The 16,103-nt window shown below is 43.1% G+C and overlaps 1 protein-coding gene across 3 annotated transcripts; it reads right to left on the bottom strand.

The window, feature by feature from the left end:
* Positions 1–2,831: 2,831 nt before the first annotated feature.
* On the bottom strand, positions 2,832–15,070 carry LOC103364344 (AMP deaminase 1). 3 transcript variants are annotated; one of them, XM_008291429.1, is made up of 17 exons: positions 14,931–15,070; positions 13,434–13,445; positions 12,856–12,864; positions 12,044–12,209; positions 11,696–11,849; positions 8,051–8,216; positions 7,717–7,936; positions 7,232–7,361; positions 6,679–6,873; positions 6,106–6,237; positions 5,700–5,863; positions 5,344–5,470; positions 4,998–5,161; positions 4,710–4,830; positions 3,757–3,930; positions 3,380–3,490; positions 2,832–3,221 (listed from the first exon to the last, which is right to left on the bottom strand). In XM_008291429.1, exons 1-17 carry the CDS (start codon positions 14,950–14,952, stop codon positions 3,066–3,068), a joined length of 2,223 nt encoding a protein of 740 aa, XP_008289651.1. In that variant the 5' UTR covers positions 14,953–15,070; the 3' UTR covers positions 2,832–3,065. The 3 variants fall into 3 exon arrangements, with proteins under 3 accessions (XP_008289651.1, XP_008289652.1, XP_008289653.1); XM_008291430.1 differs by lacking the exon at positions 13,434–13,445 and having other exon boundaries at positions 14,931–15,069; XM_008291431.1 differs by lacking the exons at positions 12,856–12,864; positions 13,434–13,445 and having other exon boundaries at positions 14,931–15,069.
* Between the last annotated feature and the right edge of the window lie 1,033 nt (positions 15,071–16,103).

The raw sequence follows: 16,103 nt of genomic DNA, 5'->3' as shown, positions 1-16,103 counted from the left end.
CATGATCCAAAGCTTTGGTGAGACCTTGTCAGTGTGCAGGCTGCTGCCCAGATGGGGTTTGTAGTTTCCTGAAGTAAATGGGATTCTGAAAACACATCATCAGGTTCTACAAAACCCAGACTGTCTTTGTTATTGAGCATAATTTTGTGACCCCTTTGTGGCTATAAATGAAATGAAATGAAATGAATGAAATGAAATGAAATGAAAAATACTTTATTTATCCCAGAAGGGAAATTCAATCTTGCAAAAGCTCACTTTCCTCTCTTTTTTTTTTCTTTTTCTTTTCTTTTTTAATAAAGCCACAACATCAGAGATAACACCATCCCCATTGTTCTTTGTTCTCCTGACAGGGTCCTGAACAGCAGCAGCTCAATGCTTTCAGAGCTTCAGACACTAAAACCACCTGTTTAGACTAAGATCAGGAGTAATAAACCTGTAAATCATCTATGCAATGGTTTGAGCTGAAACCTGGAACACACACGAGGCTGCTGACATCATTTTGTTAAAAAGGATTACAATATGAGACCTGTATTACTGAAAGAGGAGAGGGTAAGGAAGAAGACAATATAAGATAATATTCAACAGGTTAGCGTTTGTTGTTATTATTTTATTTAGGCCTAAGCAACGGAAAAGCTCCGGTATCTGTGACCTGCAGCAGTTTATTGTGTAATTTCGCGGTGTTCCGGTTTCCGTCCGGGTGTGTGTGTCCAGCTTGACGCAACGTCTTTCTGTGAGAAAGTTTGCTTGAATTCGTGAAGAAGGAAGACGTCATCACATCAGCTCCTGCAGCTGTCAACTCAAGGAGCGCTGCTGTCTTCAGGGGGGCTGGGAAATATGGACACTGCACCTGTTTGAGCCCGCAGGTTAGTTAACATGACGTGACTTTAATTTAACACGTCCTCTGGCTGTGCGTGATGCGTGTGGAAACATTTCTGCCAAGTTTTCTTTTCTTTTTTTTTCTTTTTTAACTTTAGACGTGATTTCCAAAAACATCTCAGACTTGATCTTCATGTATGAAACGCAGCTGAATTTGAATTCAGGTCAATTAAGTTCGAAAAATGTAGACTTTGCCAGAGTTGGTACCGTAAATCCATCCGTCCATTCATTATCAGAATCAGAACCAGATTTATTGCCAGGTATAGTTCACACAATAGGAGGAGTTTGTTCTGGTGGGTTGGTGCAGCAAAACAACAACCAGTATAGCGAAAACAATAAATATACAGTAAAATAAAGTAACTAGAAATAAAAAAAATAGCTGTAATATTGCAAAGAATCATGGTTAAACTTAAATTAGAACCATAGAACAGTCGTGTTATTTACAGATCTACATCTATACACTGTCATAAAGTTTAATACTGCACATGTGAAACAACAGCGTCCAGCAGAAGAAAGAGAAATTTACCTATCAGCTTTTAAGGTTTAAACCTATTGTTTATTATGTGAATTTAATGGAATAATTTAAATATTATAGTAAAACCCTACAATTCTATATAAATTACAAATTAGCCTGACTAACTTATATGCCAAAGAGCCCAAAACATTATATACTCAGAGATTAATGACTAATTTAGAAGTTAAAGTTACAACCTGACATAAATATACATAGAAAACCCAACAAAGATTTTGTTCTTGTACCTTCCTGGTGACAGTGGAGGAGACAAGACCTCCAGCAGAACCAGACTGAGAGAGGACGCCTGTCTGCCTGGACCAGCTGGGTTGAGGGTAAAAGGATGAGGAAAAGGAAAAGTGCACACAAACAGGAAACACTGAACAGGTTGGTGGGACCAGTACCTGCAGATCAGACATGTGCAAACTCAAACACAACCTGCAGAGATGTACAGAGACGGAGAGAGGACAAAGCACGAGCTGTAAAAGAGAAAAGACACAGTCATGCACATTAATGCACAGAGGGAATGACAGGAATCACAGCAAACTGTGATGTTTAAACACACATGAAGACAAACGTATGAGCATGACAGCGGAGATAAAACATAACAGGTGGGACTTTATGAGCAGAGGAGTGAAACAGAAGGAGTGACCACAATCAGCAGCTTCAGGGAGAACTAAAAACAATGGGGAGAAAAAAGGTAAGGATTTTAATTCAGATTTGACCTCAACAATGGCGGGACAGGATTTAATGTGGAGACTGGCACAGTGCCGAGGATCAATACCTGGAAAAGCTCATAAGAGGCAGAAGACAAAGGTAACACATCAGCAATATACTGAGACCTTTAACAACAAACAGTAAGATTTTAAACTCTGTATTTCTGTGTTTCATTGGTTATTAATACAACTAAGCCAGAACTGATGTGATGTGCATCTTTTCTTTGCACCAGTCAGGAACCTGGCAGATCTGAGCTCACTGTAGTTGTTGAACTGTGTTAAACCCAAATGCAGAGAGTTACAGCAGTAGTTTCCAGATCCTGCTGCTCCTCACAGTGAGACTGACTTGTTTGTTAAAACTGAAAGAGGAAGACACCAAGAAGTCCTGACTACATCCTGCACATGTTCAGACTAAAGGCCAAGCACCAGCTAACACGCTGACACTATGCTTTATAACAAATGCAAATGGAGACGGTCAGTCAGTGTGGGTAAAACCAGTCTGCAGCTACTCAGACTAATAACTTCATTAAATTTACATGACTGGGGCACATTTTCCTCTTCATTCTGCTGATACAGTAAAATGACTAAACTTCTTAAAGAACAAACAGAAGAGTGCTTTTGGAGCAGGACATAAAAGCAACAAGGCGCCAAGCTGACTGGAAACGTCTGACGGCAACATAAACACAACAAGATCCTGCTGTTGAGTCAATAAAACCCTCAACACATCCTTAATATTTCACACTTTATTTCTTTTCATTCTCATACATGACGTTCCTCCAGGTGCTACAGACACACTGTCATGTGCTTTTGACAAGATGTGCAGATGACAAACAGCGAAAACACGTTTCTTCTTTTACAGGAGACATCAGTGAATCAGAAGGTTCCTAGTTTAAGAGTTACTGTGGAAAACAAAAGGTGAAAACTTTCTACATCACTTCTGACCAAGTGTAAGACACGTCTGTTTATCCAGTCTTCAGGCCTTCCTTGATGAGGTTCAGCTCATAGCAGAGGGTCTCAAAGCGGTACGCCATACGGATCTGGGCCACGTTGGTCTTTCGGATGTCGTTGCCCTCTGGACCCTCTTTCAGGTAATCCTGACCCAGGAAGTGGCTTTTCTCCTGGAGTACGAAACAAAGACCAGAGCATGCTTTGATGCAGGTATGTGAAGTACAGCATCACCTCTGTGTGAAGCATCATCTGGGGATAGAGGCTGTGTAGGTCTGTCAGATGACCGGACACAAAGCTTTTCAGTGTAACATGCTGCTGTGTGCGTTACCTCATTAGACATGGCGCTCTGAAGAACGCTGTTCCTGGAGATCTCACACATGTCACAGGTACTGAGCTTAAAGACCTGAGCTGCGATGGCGTATTCTTCCATCAGTGGCTCCTGTGGACAGAAAGACTTAAGTTATATATGTGTAATTTATATAATAAAACCCCTGAGTGTGGACCTGCTGTGTGTGGTTACTGTGGCTGTTCATTCAATGCATATTGTATTCCATGTTTATTTGAGGGTGCGTTACATAACCAACCTCTGACTTCACAAAACTGACATTCATACTTGTGTAAATGTACACAATAGGCATTCTAAGCCACCCAGCATGCACCATTGTCTACAACATCATCAAAGGCGTCCCCTCCATGCGCTCAGACCTTGGTGTAGTGGAACTGCATGGGGTCGTCGGTGGACAGGGACACCACCAGGCCTTTCTTGTGGAACTCCAGCAGGGGGTTCTTGGCATACTCCAGGAACAGGCTGTTGTTGCTGAGAGGAGACATGGCGATGGGGATCTGGGCCAGGAAGTACAGGTACTGCAGCACAGGGCTCTGGATGGGACGGTAGATGAAGAAATGCAAGGTCAGCTTCTGATCAGCTCCTGCTGCGATTATTGGTCAAATAAAATGGCATTTTGACTTTTTACAACTTTTTTCTATAAAATTTAGGCAAAAACAAAACAAACAAAACAAAAAAAAAAAAACTTAAAAGGCAGTAAGTCAGAGATGTTCAGCTTAAAGCCAAATCAAAGCCCACATGTGATGTGGTTCTGCAGTAGGCGCCACGAGGCCTGCTGGCAAGTTTCTAACTCAGTAAATATAGACTGATTTCTTTTAATGTTTATTCATTTTATCTGACAAATACTTTTTTAAGTTTAATAACTGGTCCCTGAAGTCATATTCAGGATAATATCTCACTCTCTTCCTACAGGTGTCGGCAGAGGAGAACCTCAGCATCTTAGATCTTGCTTTCAGACACAAGGTAAGACAAGATAATTGTCCCTGAAGAAACTTCATTAAGAATGGGCTCTTATGGCCTTTAATCAGATAGTGTAAAATACAACTCGTGTTTTGTTGCTCTCAGATAAGAGAATCGTTTCATGTCTTTGCTCCTTGTGGAAAAAAACAGTCAGCGTCTTAAACAACACTCTGAGCAGCACGTTGACGTACATCACATCATCATTCATTTTTCAATTAGCTATTGGTTCAAATGTGATGAACAGAACAACACAAGATGTTTAAATCTGTGTCAACCTGTGCATACAGCATGTGTGCTGCTGAAACAACGTGTTGATCCACAGGAGGCGTCCTGCTGAATCCAGAGAACTGACCTTCTTGAGGTTGAGGCCGTGGGAGATGTTGTCAGCGGTCATGAAGGCAGCCAGCAGGTGGGTGATGGCACCGGCCTCGCCACAGTGAGGCCTGAACATGAACGTGTTCATCCCCCTCTGTCTGGAAAACAGAAGGTAAACAAGTGTTATGCTACAGAAGGAGACATGCCGGTGGAGGGATGTACTGGCCTGTCACAGAGAAGATGAGGCAAAATACCCGGAAGCTCTCATAGGAAACAACAACTATCAAGTAATTATATTAATAGAAAAACTCCAGAAGCTTCTCACCTGCGGAGCTGGTTGAGAACAGCGATGTTGGCGTACATGTAGTAGATGTAGTAAGTGTACGAGGGGTTCTTGACGATGTCCCACTCCTCTGGTTTGGGGCTCTTAGTGGAGAACATGTGGCCGCTGTGTTTGGACTCATCGTCCACACTGTCGAAACCTGTCACCTGCGCTCCAGGTACAAAGACACAGTCCATTATACTGCAGAACAGGGCCTTCACTTTGTTGGGCAACAAGAGCGACAGTTAATCTGTATGTCCATGCTTGAGAATAAGGATATCCTATCAACTTGTGATCCAGATGGTCAATCTAATGAAAACATTTAACATCTGGTTGTGTCTGAACTCACATGGTTGAGGAAGATGCTCAGCTCTGGGTTGGACTGTGGGTCGATGGTGGCCTGGAAGACGGGAAGGAAAATGTTCTCCAACATCTTGCCAAAGTGGGGCACAAAGTTTCTCCCTTTGAAGATGTCACTAAGACAAGAGACACGCAAACAAGTTCAGTTTAGCTCTGAATTCTAGCCATCTGTCAAGTCTTGTCTTCTGGGACATTTGTAGGCTAAAACAACTCCTTTATTATCATTACTATCACACACTGTAGGCAGAAGCTGATATTTATCGTCAACAGGATGCATAGTTCTTTATGAGTCCAACAGATGGGTCAGGTTACGTGGAAAAAAGAAACCGAGCAATGAAAACTCACTAGATCCTGGGTACTTGAATCATCCATTTGAGGTGTGGGGAGAAGACTCTGTGCTTGACGAACCAGCCGGAGAGCTTGGTCCACTCGTTGGGGTTGCAGCCATAGATGGACAGACGAGGCTCAGCGTACTGGTACTTGGCCTCTTCCAGGTCAGTGGCTACTTCCTGGTTTTACACAAGCGTCAAATCAAGCTCGGACCACTTAAAGTTTGGGGTATAAGGGATTAATCTGGTCAGTACTGGGCTGCTAAATACAAGAAACCAAGACCAGATGGAACTTTAAAGTCACACTAATGCATGTGAGTGAATCTGAATGTCAATACTGTTCATTTATCACCATTGTTTTACAAGGAAACCATTTGTTGTAATGCTTTCTAACAACAAAATCTTCATATATAGAAACTAACCTTGATGATGGTGGCAAAGTACTCTCCGTTGATGTGGTTCTCTGTCTTCAGGTACAGGTCACGGAGCTCACTGGCTCCCACGGGGTTGTATTTGGCGTTGAACTTATCGAAGCGCTGGAAGGTTTGTCTGCCCTTTAGCAAAATGACAAAGACACAAGAACATAGATTTAGATCGTGGAAAATAAGTATCACAATCCTTATTTTTACCTGGAAATGTTCATGGGTCATGTCACCATGTGGGCTAGGGTTGGTCAGAACAAGTTAAAGCAACCAGGCTCATCTTTTATATAAGTTGACTCTCTCCTATGTACTGCAAGAGCCCGTAACTCTGAAAATATTGATGGTATGATGGAACAATTTTGCACTGAAACACCCTGAAGTTGTTATTCATAAAAATCTGCTGATTTTAAGGGAGTCATGTGGCATCACTGATGATTTCATGGAATCACAACTTAAACAGTGAAGAGCTTTCACACCAAATTATTCTTTTAAGGTCACTGAACAGCTGGTTCTATCCATGCCTTGTTATTTTATCGTCTGTTCACATCTATGGCCACTAGTGTAGAAACATACAGCGTGCACATCCAGTGAGTCCACGGTGAGGTTGTAGGGATGCAGGTTCAGCGACTCGAACAGCTCCTTCATGGTGACTTCCTTCCCCTTCAGGTTGTGCACGACTCGATCAGCATCCACGCGGTAAGACTTTTTGATGAAGCGCAGCAGGTGCTTCTGGTTCATGCAGGCAGCGGCGTGGATGTGAGTGTCCACCTGGAACGGCAGCAGAGTGTGGATTAGGTTTGGGTGGTGTAATGACTGCGTGAGGCCACAAGAGGGCGGTAGAGACACCACAAGAGGCATGACACCTATACAGCAACAGAAAGTTAAGTAGCAGTTTCTGTGCTAACTTGTTAACATATGTGATGATACTGAGGCTCTGCTGCTCCTCCATTAAAGGAGAGATTTCAAGAGGAGTTATTAAAGGATTGAAATCCAGTCTTTGTGGCAGCTGTACCCATCGTGTATGTATTGATCTTGTGTAAGTCCACATTAACAGTCAGAAGTTTTCATGAGCCTGTTGTTGTCTAGTTTTGATGTTTAAATAACAGAGTGCTCTGCTCATAGTTACCTTCCTGCAGTTGTAGAAATCCCTGTGAGGGTTCACCTTCAACTCCTTCATCTCCTCCATCTCATTCAACATCTCGTGCACGTTGAACTTGGACATGAGGAACTTCAGACGGCGGTGAGTGTAAGTCTTGCTGCAAAACAAAGAGGAGCTTATTGTACACAGGCTGACTGTGAGCTGATATTAAACAGTCCAAGTACCTGTATGTATGAAACACCTTTTTGCTGCTCCAAAAGTTTTGGAAAATATTAAAAAGTTCCTTGTTATTGGATGTTATTTAGCTACAAACTCCACAAGTGTGGATCCTCAGGACCACCCACAGAGAACTTGTGATAAATGACTTCAGTCAACCTGGGGTTCATCTAAAAGGAGGCCAAGTTGAAAGTGGTAAATTCCTGACAGGGAAAGGTATGGGTGCTATCCTGGGGGGATGTTTTAAAGGCTGAGGAATTTCAAGCTCAGTAAAGGTACACTTTTAAAGGACTCACGTTGGGCCCTGTGCGATGAGAGCAATGAGGAAGTTCATGTCGTCGATGAAGGTGACGTAGTCGGGGCAGGGCAGGTCTTTGGGTTGATGCTTGTCGGCAGCTGCGGCGTCGTTGTACACGTAGATGAGACCATCCTTCATACGGGCAATGTAGCCCAGATTCTTTGGCAGGCTTGAGGTGTCAAAAGGATCTTCCCCATTTTTTGGAGGAGGTGTGAAGACTGAGGAGGGATGCAACGAGTAAAAACAACATCTGAATGACACCCAAATACAGGAAACATGTTGAATTCTATACAGGCTGTGTGAGTCCATCAGTGCACTGATCCTCATCTCACCAGGCTGCAGCTGATCTTCAGGTTTGAAGGTCTCTCCCTCCACGTCACGCAGATACTGGGACGCCGTTCTGGGGAAGCGCTGATAGGCCAGTCTCATGTACTTCTCCCTGATGGTCAAGGCTCGGTACAGACCCTTACAGGACAGCTCAAAGTCATCCATGGTCACCTGGACATCACAGATAACACACATCACAGGTTTTAAAGGAAATGCCTGCAAAAAGTTGTGGCTCTGGTAAAATGTGAAGGTCTGATACTCGTGCAAAAGCCTGATTAATTAATGCATTTAATTAATTTAATAGAATAGAATAGGATGATTTTATTGTGGCTGTATTGTGAACAAATTAGCAGCGTTGCTCCAGTTGGTGCATGTAAATAGTTTAAAACTGAATATACAAATAACTGGTGGCAGCAGGTATACATTTCAAAAAATAAACATACATGTATACAAAAGTGATAAAAAAATCAGGAGATATCTTTATAAGTAATATAGTACTGCACATGTTATGATATGAAACTGAATGCTGGTAAATGTTTGTTTTTTTTTATTTCTCATTGATAAAAGTTATTGCACAGCTATTTAACACTGATGAGGTTTATTGCACATATATTTTTTGTGTTCACATTTATGGGCATGAGCAGTGGTTCTGTGTTCTATGTACAACTGTTTAACGAGGTGACAGCTCTCAGAAAGAGAGTCTGTCTGTTTGTGTTTGCCACAGGGCAACAGGTCAGACATGTGGTGTCCAGCGTGGGTTGAGTCCTTAATGATTAGCTCTGCTGTGATGCCGGTCAGGCCCTCTAGGCAGGGCAGAGATCAGCCAGTGGCCTTTGGGCTGTGTTGATCAGCCTCTGCAGAGAGGACCACACTGAGCTGCAGAAATTCTCTCTACAGCAGCTCGGTAGAAGGCAACAAGCAGCTTTTCCTCCGGGTGGTTTTTCCAGAGCGCTCTCAGGAAGTGGTGTCGCTGCTGCTGGGCCTTCTGCACCACCGCTGTGGTGTTGACAGAGCAGGAGAGGTGTCACGCATGTGCACGCCCACAAATCTGACTGACTGAACCCTTTCTACTCGGTCCCTGTTGATGCAGAGCGGGGCCGGATCGGCACTGCCCTTCCTACAGCCCATGACTGACTGGAGAGCAAAAGGCCGCCATCTTACGAGGAAAATAACTGCATGAATTAACAACTAACAGTACATGAAATAAGAAATCTTCAATAGGATATTTATATTTAATGATAGAACGGCTGGATTGTAGTTTTGATGGTGGAAACTGTCTATTTGGAATAATCCTGAACTTAATGCGATAAAAAAGTAAAAAATAAACAAGACTTTGAAAAGTGTACATTATTGGTAACACTTTTTTTTTTAAATCAGCGTTCATCAGGATATAATAGATGTAAAAACAAAACAGAACCAAGAAGCACAATTAAATCAGTCCTGTTTCAGCCCCTGTAAGTGGCTGCAGGATGTTTTAGGGTACGTTTATGGATTTTACAGATTTATATATTTGACCTTTTCTAACACCGTGTTGGTTTTTTCTGTCTTTTAAATGGATTTTATGCTTTATCTGTGTTATCTTACTGTCTTTAAAAAGGTAAATGTGACCCATCTGCACCAAATCATCCTCCTCATGGTATCTGACAGCCACATGAAGCTCTGTAATATTATAACACTCTGTAATATCACACGTTACCTACATGTAGGAAACAACTAAATGGACCGATCGGAGTAATAAACCCAAAATCAATATTTGATCATGCGTTAGCGTAATCCAGGCTGGATCTGGGATGTAGCTCGATGCGACTGATGTCGTGCACACGGGTCACAAATAAAGATGATTATACATCAGCTAGAAAGACGGCGTTGCAGGTTGAGATCTGAGTTATCTAAAGCACAAATAATAATCGTCTCCTCCAAGGTTTTTCTCTCCCTGTAATGTAAATGTCAAAGCCACAGTCATGAAACCTAAACCCCGGCCGGCTCTCAGATGAGCTCCATTCATGGGGCTCTGCTGGTGGGAGGACGGCTGCCAGGACACTGACCCGCAGACACATATAGTCAGTGAAATTCAAGGTCAACACAGTGTGCATCCACGTCAGCTGGACTCCAGTCTTGGGCAAATAGAGATACTTGCTACAAGTATTGTCAACTTCAAATGTCTAGCTACCGTTTTTAAACTCATCACAGACGTTTGGGAGCTCTTCTGACTTCCATTCATCTAAGCAGTGAAATGAATGATGAGGGTACTTTTGCATCATTCACCGAGTTATACGTTTTTTTTGAATATTTAGAAGTCAGAAACTTTGCACAAAGTAACTGGGCCGGGTTCTGTTTTCCACCAAATGAAACCATTCTGGCCAAAGATCCACCTAGAGAGATTACTCGGTTATATGAGCCACTTTGTCTTTTTAATTGACCCTCCTTATCTGAAATTAAGGGCTCACAGGAAGATGACCCACATTTGCAACAGGTTGATGAAACATAGGACTCAGTTCTGAAGAGGATCCATTCCTGATCTACATGTGCACAACATGGACCACAGTTTAAAGCCGTCCATCATCTTTGTTATACTAAAAAAAAGTAGATAGATCCTGAAATGAACACCATGTTTGCTCGGTGCAACAATCAAATAATCAAATTGGGACTTTTATGCACAATTCTTTGGGCTGCTTCAGACACTAAGTTCTGAGGAGATATATTCCAAACGCTCTCAAAGGCCTTCAGTCACCACTGATTGCAAGACAACTAATCTTCCCTAAGTAGAGATGAAACCTTATTTATACAGTACTCACTGGATTAGAGATAGTATGGCAGGTTGTGAATTAAACTGGATGTAATGAGGATGATTGTGTCTGAACTACTGTGTTTTACTTCCTTTTTTGGACGTCTTTACTTTTTATATTTATATATCGTTTTGCTTTTTTTGAGTAGTTTATATTCCTAAGTATTGACTAAACTTACCTTTCTAAACCCGGTTAGCATATTAGCATGCTCTACAAAATTCAATACAGCAGAGAAGTGAACTGAGTGGATGTGATTGTAAACTGATTGAATTACACATCAGTCTGACCAAGCAGTTGTTGAGTTAACAAACAAACTATCTCATGATTTTCAATGAGCTTTACAGCTTTACTAAAGTATGAACTATCACTACTCTTTTTGTTTAAATTCACGTCTGAACTCGCTTTACTGCACCTGTGGTGATGCTACAGGGTACTGGTACACCCTGAAATACTATCATAATAATCCCTCATCACTGCTGCAGAAGGTCGCCATCATTTATGATTTTCACCAAGGATTCTGGGCGGCTGTGGCTCAGGTGGTAGAGCGAGTTGGTCAAAGATTGGAAGGTCGGCGGTTCGATTCCACCCTGTAACCTGCATCATGGTCGTTGTGTCCTTGGACAAGACACTTCACCACCTTGCCTGGTGTGAATGCGTATGAATGGATTGCTGAGGTGGTGGTCGGAGGGCAGAATGGCAGCCAGGCCTCTGTCAGTCTGCCCCAGGTGTAGCTACCACCACCAGGATGGATGTGTGTCAATGAATAGCTGACAGTGTAAAGCTTGTCTGAGTGTCTAGACAAGTGCTGTATTAATCTGATCAATTAGTATTGTATATTCAAAAATGAAGTAAAATGAACCATACCCCTGCAGCATAGTCTCCGATGATGGCCACTCTCTGGAAGTCGGGCACCTCCAGGTAGGTGGGCATGTCCACCTCCACTGACACTACAGGGGCAGCAGTCGCCTGGGGAACGGTCGCTGCCTTGGCTGAGGTGCGGCAGCGCTGGTGCCTCTTGCTGTGCACAAGAGGTGAGGTTTAGTGGATGGCTCCATCCATTGTCAACACTTCCTAAACGTTTGTCATGAGCACCAAATTACCTTCACGGTGAATGTTAGGTAGATTCATTTTCAAATTAAAATGTTCTGTTTTCACCATGTAAAGGCCTGATTCTGTGGTACCACAAGAAAAAACGGACATCTTCCATCTCACCGTTTCTCAGCATCATCATCAGTGTGCAGATGATGGGCCATCTCATGGTGGATGATGGGACAGTCCTCAGCCACATCAAACATGGAGATTTCATCGCGGATGTTCTCGTCTTTGGTCTCAGACGCAAAGACCTTCTCCGCGAAGGCCCTCATGTTGTCATCCGTCTCTGTCAGCCAAATGTTTGTCCTGTTAGTAACAGATATGCCTTCTGCTTCCATGACATCATGCAGCACTGAAGGAAACCAGGCAAGCCACATCTGGAAGCTTTAACTGCTAATCTACACGACATGAAGATGACTGCTGAATGATAAAATTGTGGAGTTTTGGACATGACATCCTACATCTGTGACACAGAAGGCACATAATCTACTGACCCTGATGTGTACAGATACCAGCACATGCCTCACATACATGACCACAACGGGCCCATCTGGGCACAGGATGGTACGGCCTTCTGTAGTGTATACATCCAGAACCTGTTTTCTCTCATTTTTTTTATTTTGCAGAATTATTTTATTATTTTATCGGCTCCATATGTATAATTTTGATCCACATTTGTCAGTAAGTCAAAAAAAATGAGGAGAAAAGAGGCTTCAGAAACAAGTGAAGTCATGAACCAAGCTGCAGTTTTCAGAAGAGCCGATACACAGTCGGAGTGGCTCTACTTTACACGTCCTGTTGCAGAGACAACTTGATCAAGCATCACTTCTTACATGCACTGACTATACACGAGCCAAGGCTGCGTACTGGACGACAGCAGCTCCTGTGTGGAGCTTAACGTCAAAGGTCCACTTATTGTCCGTAATACTTACTCTGCGGCTCTGATTGTGCCCAGCGAGAGAGTAGCACCACCCGGAATAAAGTCCAAAAAGGAGAGTGTTAGAAAAGCATTGTTTAGAAAATGTTATATACAAGATGTTACACATGAACACGTCCCACCTCGGGAACCCAACTCACAATAGATGAACAACAACATGCACTGTGTAACTGCCGTACTAGCAAATACTGCACATTACAGTGAGAGTACACCACAGTATATCGTTACCAATATGAATTAGATGCATTAGCAAATGTTTTGAAAATGAGCAATGACATGAAACGTTGGACGAGTGTGTGCACTCTCTGGTAAATGGATCAGGTCAGAGGGTGCACGACTGTTAAATCAAGCTTTACAGTTTCTACAGCTGGAAAAAACAGGTTGTAATTCTGTGTTCTTGGTACATAGAGATGCTTTCACGGCTAGTTTATATCATCAGGTTGCACTCAAATGCAAAGAAAGAACATCTGTTGACGTTACTGTCTCACATCCAGACAGTAACTCGTGCATTTGGAATGCTTCACATTGTCTTTACGACAATGTGAACTTGAAATGTCACAGCTCAGTACTCACTTTCTCCCTCTGCTGAGTTAGCAAAAAGTCCCAGTCAGGACGGGACAGTCCGGGGTTAATGGGGGAAACAGAAAATGTGTGGTTATGTTACAAAGCAAGCAACAATATGGAAGCAAGTGTGTTACACAAAAACCTGTCCGCTTTAGTAGACAATCATCCCCCTGAAAACAAGCACACCTGTGGATCATCTGTAGATCATCTGTGGAGTTCTAGACTATGTTGAGTCTAAATCCTGTTAACCTGCATCATTTAAAACCAAGACGGGCTAAATCCCATCAGAAATAAGTGGAACGTGTGTTTTTTGGTGATGAACAGGTCCTTTGATTTAAAACTTTTCTAAATGTTCTTAACTTGACAACATATTTACTGTCAGTTCTCAGCAGCTACTCCAGAAGATTTGCTGCTCATAAAATCTGCCTGCGTAGACCACGTACTGCACTAACATCTGCAAACTCCTTACAGTCAATCTCTCTGTTCAGCAAGCTGTCCAGACTAAAGCTGTTTAGACCAGGGATCTCCAACTCCGGTCCTGCAGGTTTTAGATGTTTCTGCAACACACCTGACTCACATTAATGGATCATGAACAGACTTGTGTAGAACTTGACAACAAGCTGTTGGAGATCCATTAATGTGAGTCAGGTGTGTTGCAGAAACATCTAAAACCTGCAGGACAGTAGCTCACGAGGACCGGAGTTGGAGATCTCTGGTACAGACTACTGCATTTCTATTTTCTACCCTGTCAGAACCCTTTGCAGGTATAATGTGTCGTGCCGGTGGCCCAGTGCCTGGTGAATGCAGGCTATTATTAGCAAAGGTTACAACAGCATTTAGAATAGTTTGGATCATAGAAGTTTTTTGTGCATAATGAAAACAAACTGAGCCAAAGTTACCGCGTGACCTGATCTCATGTCATACTTGACGGGAGTTAATGTGCTGACGGGACACATCCATCACATATCCTCTCCTGACATCTTCACAGCTGATATTCAACCACTCAACCAGCCAGCAGCTGACACACAGCCCCAAAGTGTTAGAATAGAAATCTGAACGCTGAAGAATGCTTTTGACAAATTATGAAAATTCAAACAGCAATTTGGTGCACACGTGGACCAGAAAGCAAAGACGTGTTGCAGTGTGTGCTTCATACTGGAACTCTGTGCATTCTAACCCCAATGAACCTCTCACCCAAGCTGTCGATGGCATCAGAGCGACGCTGCTAAACAAATGGGATGTCTGAACCCTAAATTATACATTTGTTCAAGCATTTTAGCAAAGTTTTGGGAGATCTCACCTGCACCCAGCTCTGTTAGTAGACATGAGGGTGGTGGTTTTTATTTATTTTCATACGTTGACCAAAATAGAAAAACACTGAAATGAATGCACGACTGGCAAAAACTTGATGAATCAGTGCTAAACAAAGCTTTGAACATGCTAACACATCCTCTTCTTATTGGTGTAGTACACATTCAAGCTCAGAGTCACTCTGCCCAAACTCACCTGGCACTAAGACTTTAGGCATGGTGATGCTTTCCCAGTGAAACGCTCCCTGCGGACTGGTAATGGGTGGTCAGGCTCTGGACCACTGTAGTAGGAGAGTGTGGAGCCCTGTGCTTGGTCTGTGCAATATTAAGCCTCCTCTGCCTCACGTGTTTCCAGAGCCGGTTATGCCCACATGGATCATGCCTTGATGTAACGGGGGACTCGTATGTGTCCAGGTCTATTTTAAGTCCATGTGCACCCAGGACTCACTGACAGGCACAGTGTTTTGACAATGAGACGAGTGTGTGTGTGCATGAGGGGGCTCGTGTTATATAACGGCCTCATAGCTGCACAGGCTGCTACCGACATAGTAGGTGGGTATACAAGTCTTTTTATCCCCACTGGTTCCAAGTTAATGCCTAAAAGGAATTGGTGAATTTGTTGGACGTCTCTCTGTAATAGAATGTTGTAAATGCCCTGAGGGGGCTTCTGTTCCTCATCAGTGCCACCAAAACTGTAACATTAAAATAAATTGAATGGAATTGGTGGTGGTCTGCAAGGTGGCTCGGTGGTTAGAACCGTCGCCTCGCAGCTAGAAGGTCGCCGGTTCTCGTCCCGGTGAGGACACCCTGGATCTTTCTGCGTGGAGTCTCCATGTTCTCCCCGTGCAGTGTGGTTTCTCACCAGGTGACCTGGTGACCTGTTTGAACCTGCCTTCACCCTGAGTCAGCTGGAATAGACTCCGGCCCCCATGACCCTAGTGAGGATTAAGGTGTAGAGATGATGGATGGATGGAGCACAAGATAAACAGCCTTGCTTGCTCTTCACTTTAAAACTGCATGAAATTTTGCTAAACGATGCTCATTAGATGTTAAGATGACATAAAAATATGTTTGTTTGGCTCAGACGGGGTTCAGCGTGTTTGATGTGATCCTGATCAGGATGCATGGTCCTGACTGTCACGGGGGCAATCGGGGAACCCAGGAGCAGACACAGATCAGGCTGACAGGCAGGTACAGTGCAAAAGGATTTTAATAAGGCAGAAACAAAACTGAAAACAAAGAAAAGGTGTCCAGAACAGTCTGGCAGATAATCTGAAGTCTATAGGGGGAGAAAAAAGAAAACCACCAAAAAACCAAGCCGGCAGGCAGTCCAGAAACAGGTCATAAACCACAGTTCAAAAAACCAAAA

Source organism: Stegastes partitus, unplaced genomic scaffold (assembly GCF_000690725.1).
Source record: "Stegastes partitus isolate 25-593 unplaced genomic scaffold, Stegastes_partitus-1.0.2 Scaffold742, whole genome shotgun sequence".
In the NCBI taxonomy this organism is placed as follows: domain Eukaryota; kingdom Metazoa; phylum Chordata; class Actinopteri; family Pomacentridae; genus Stegastes; species Stegastes partitus.
Note: the sequence above shows the minus strand (reverse complement) of the source record. Positions and strands in the feature narration are given on the sequence as shown.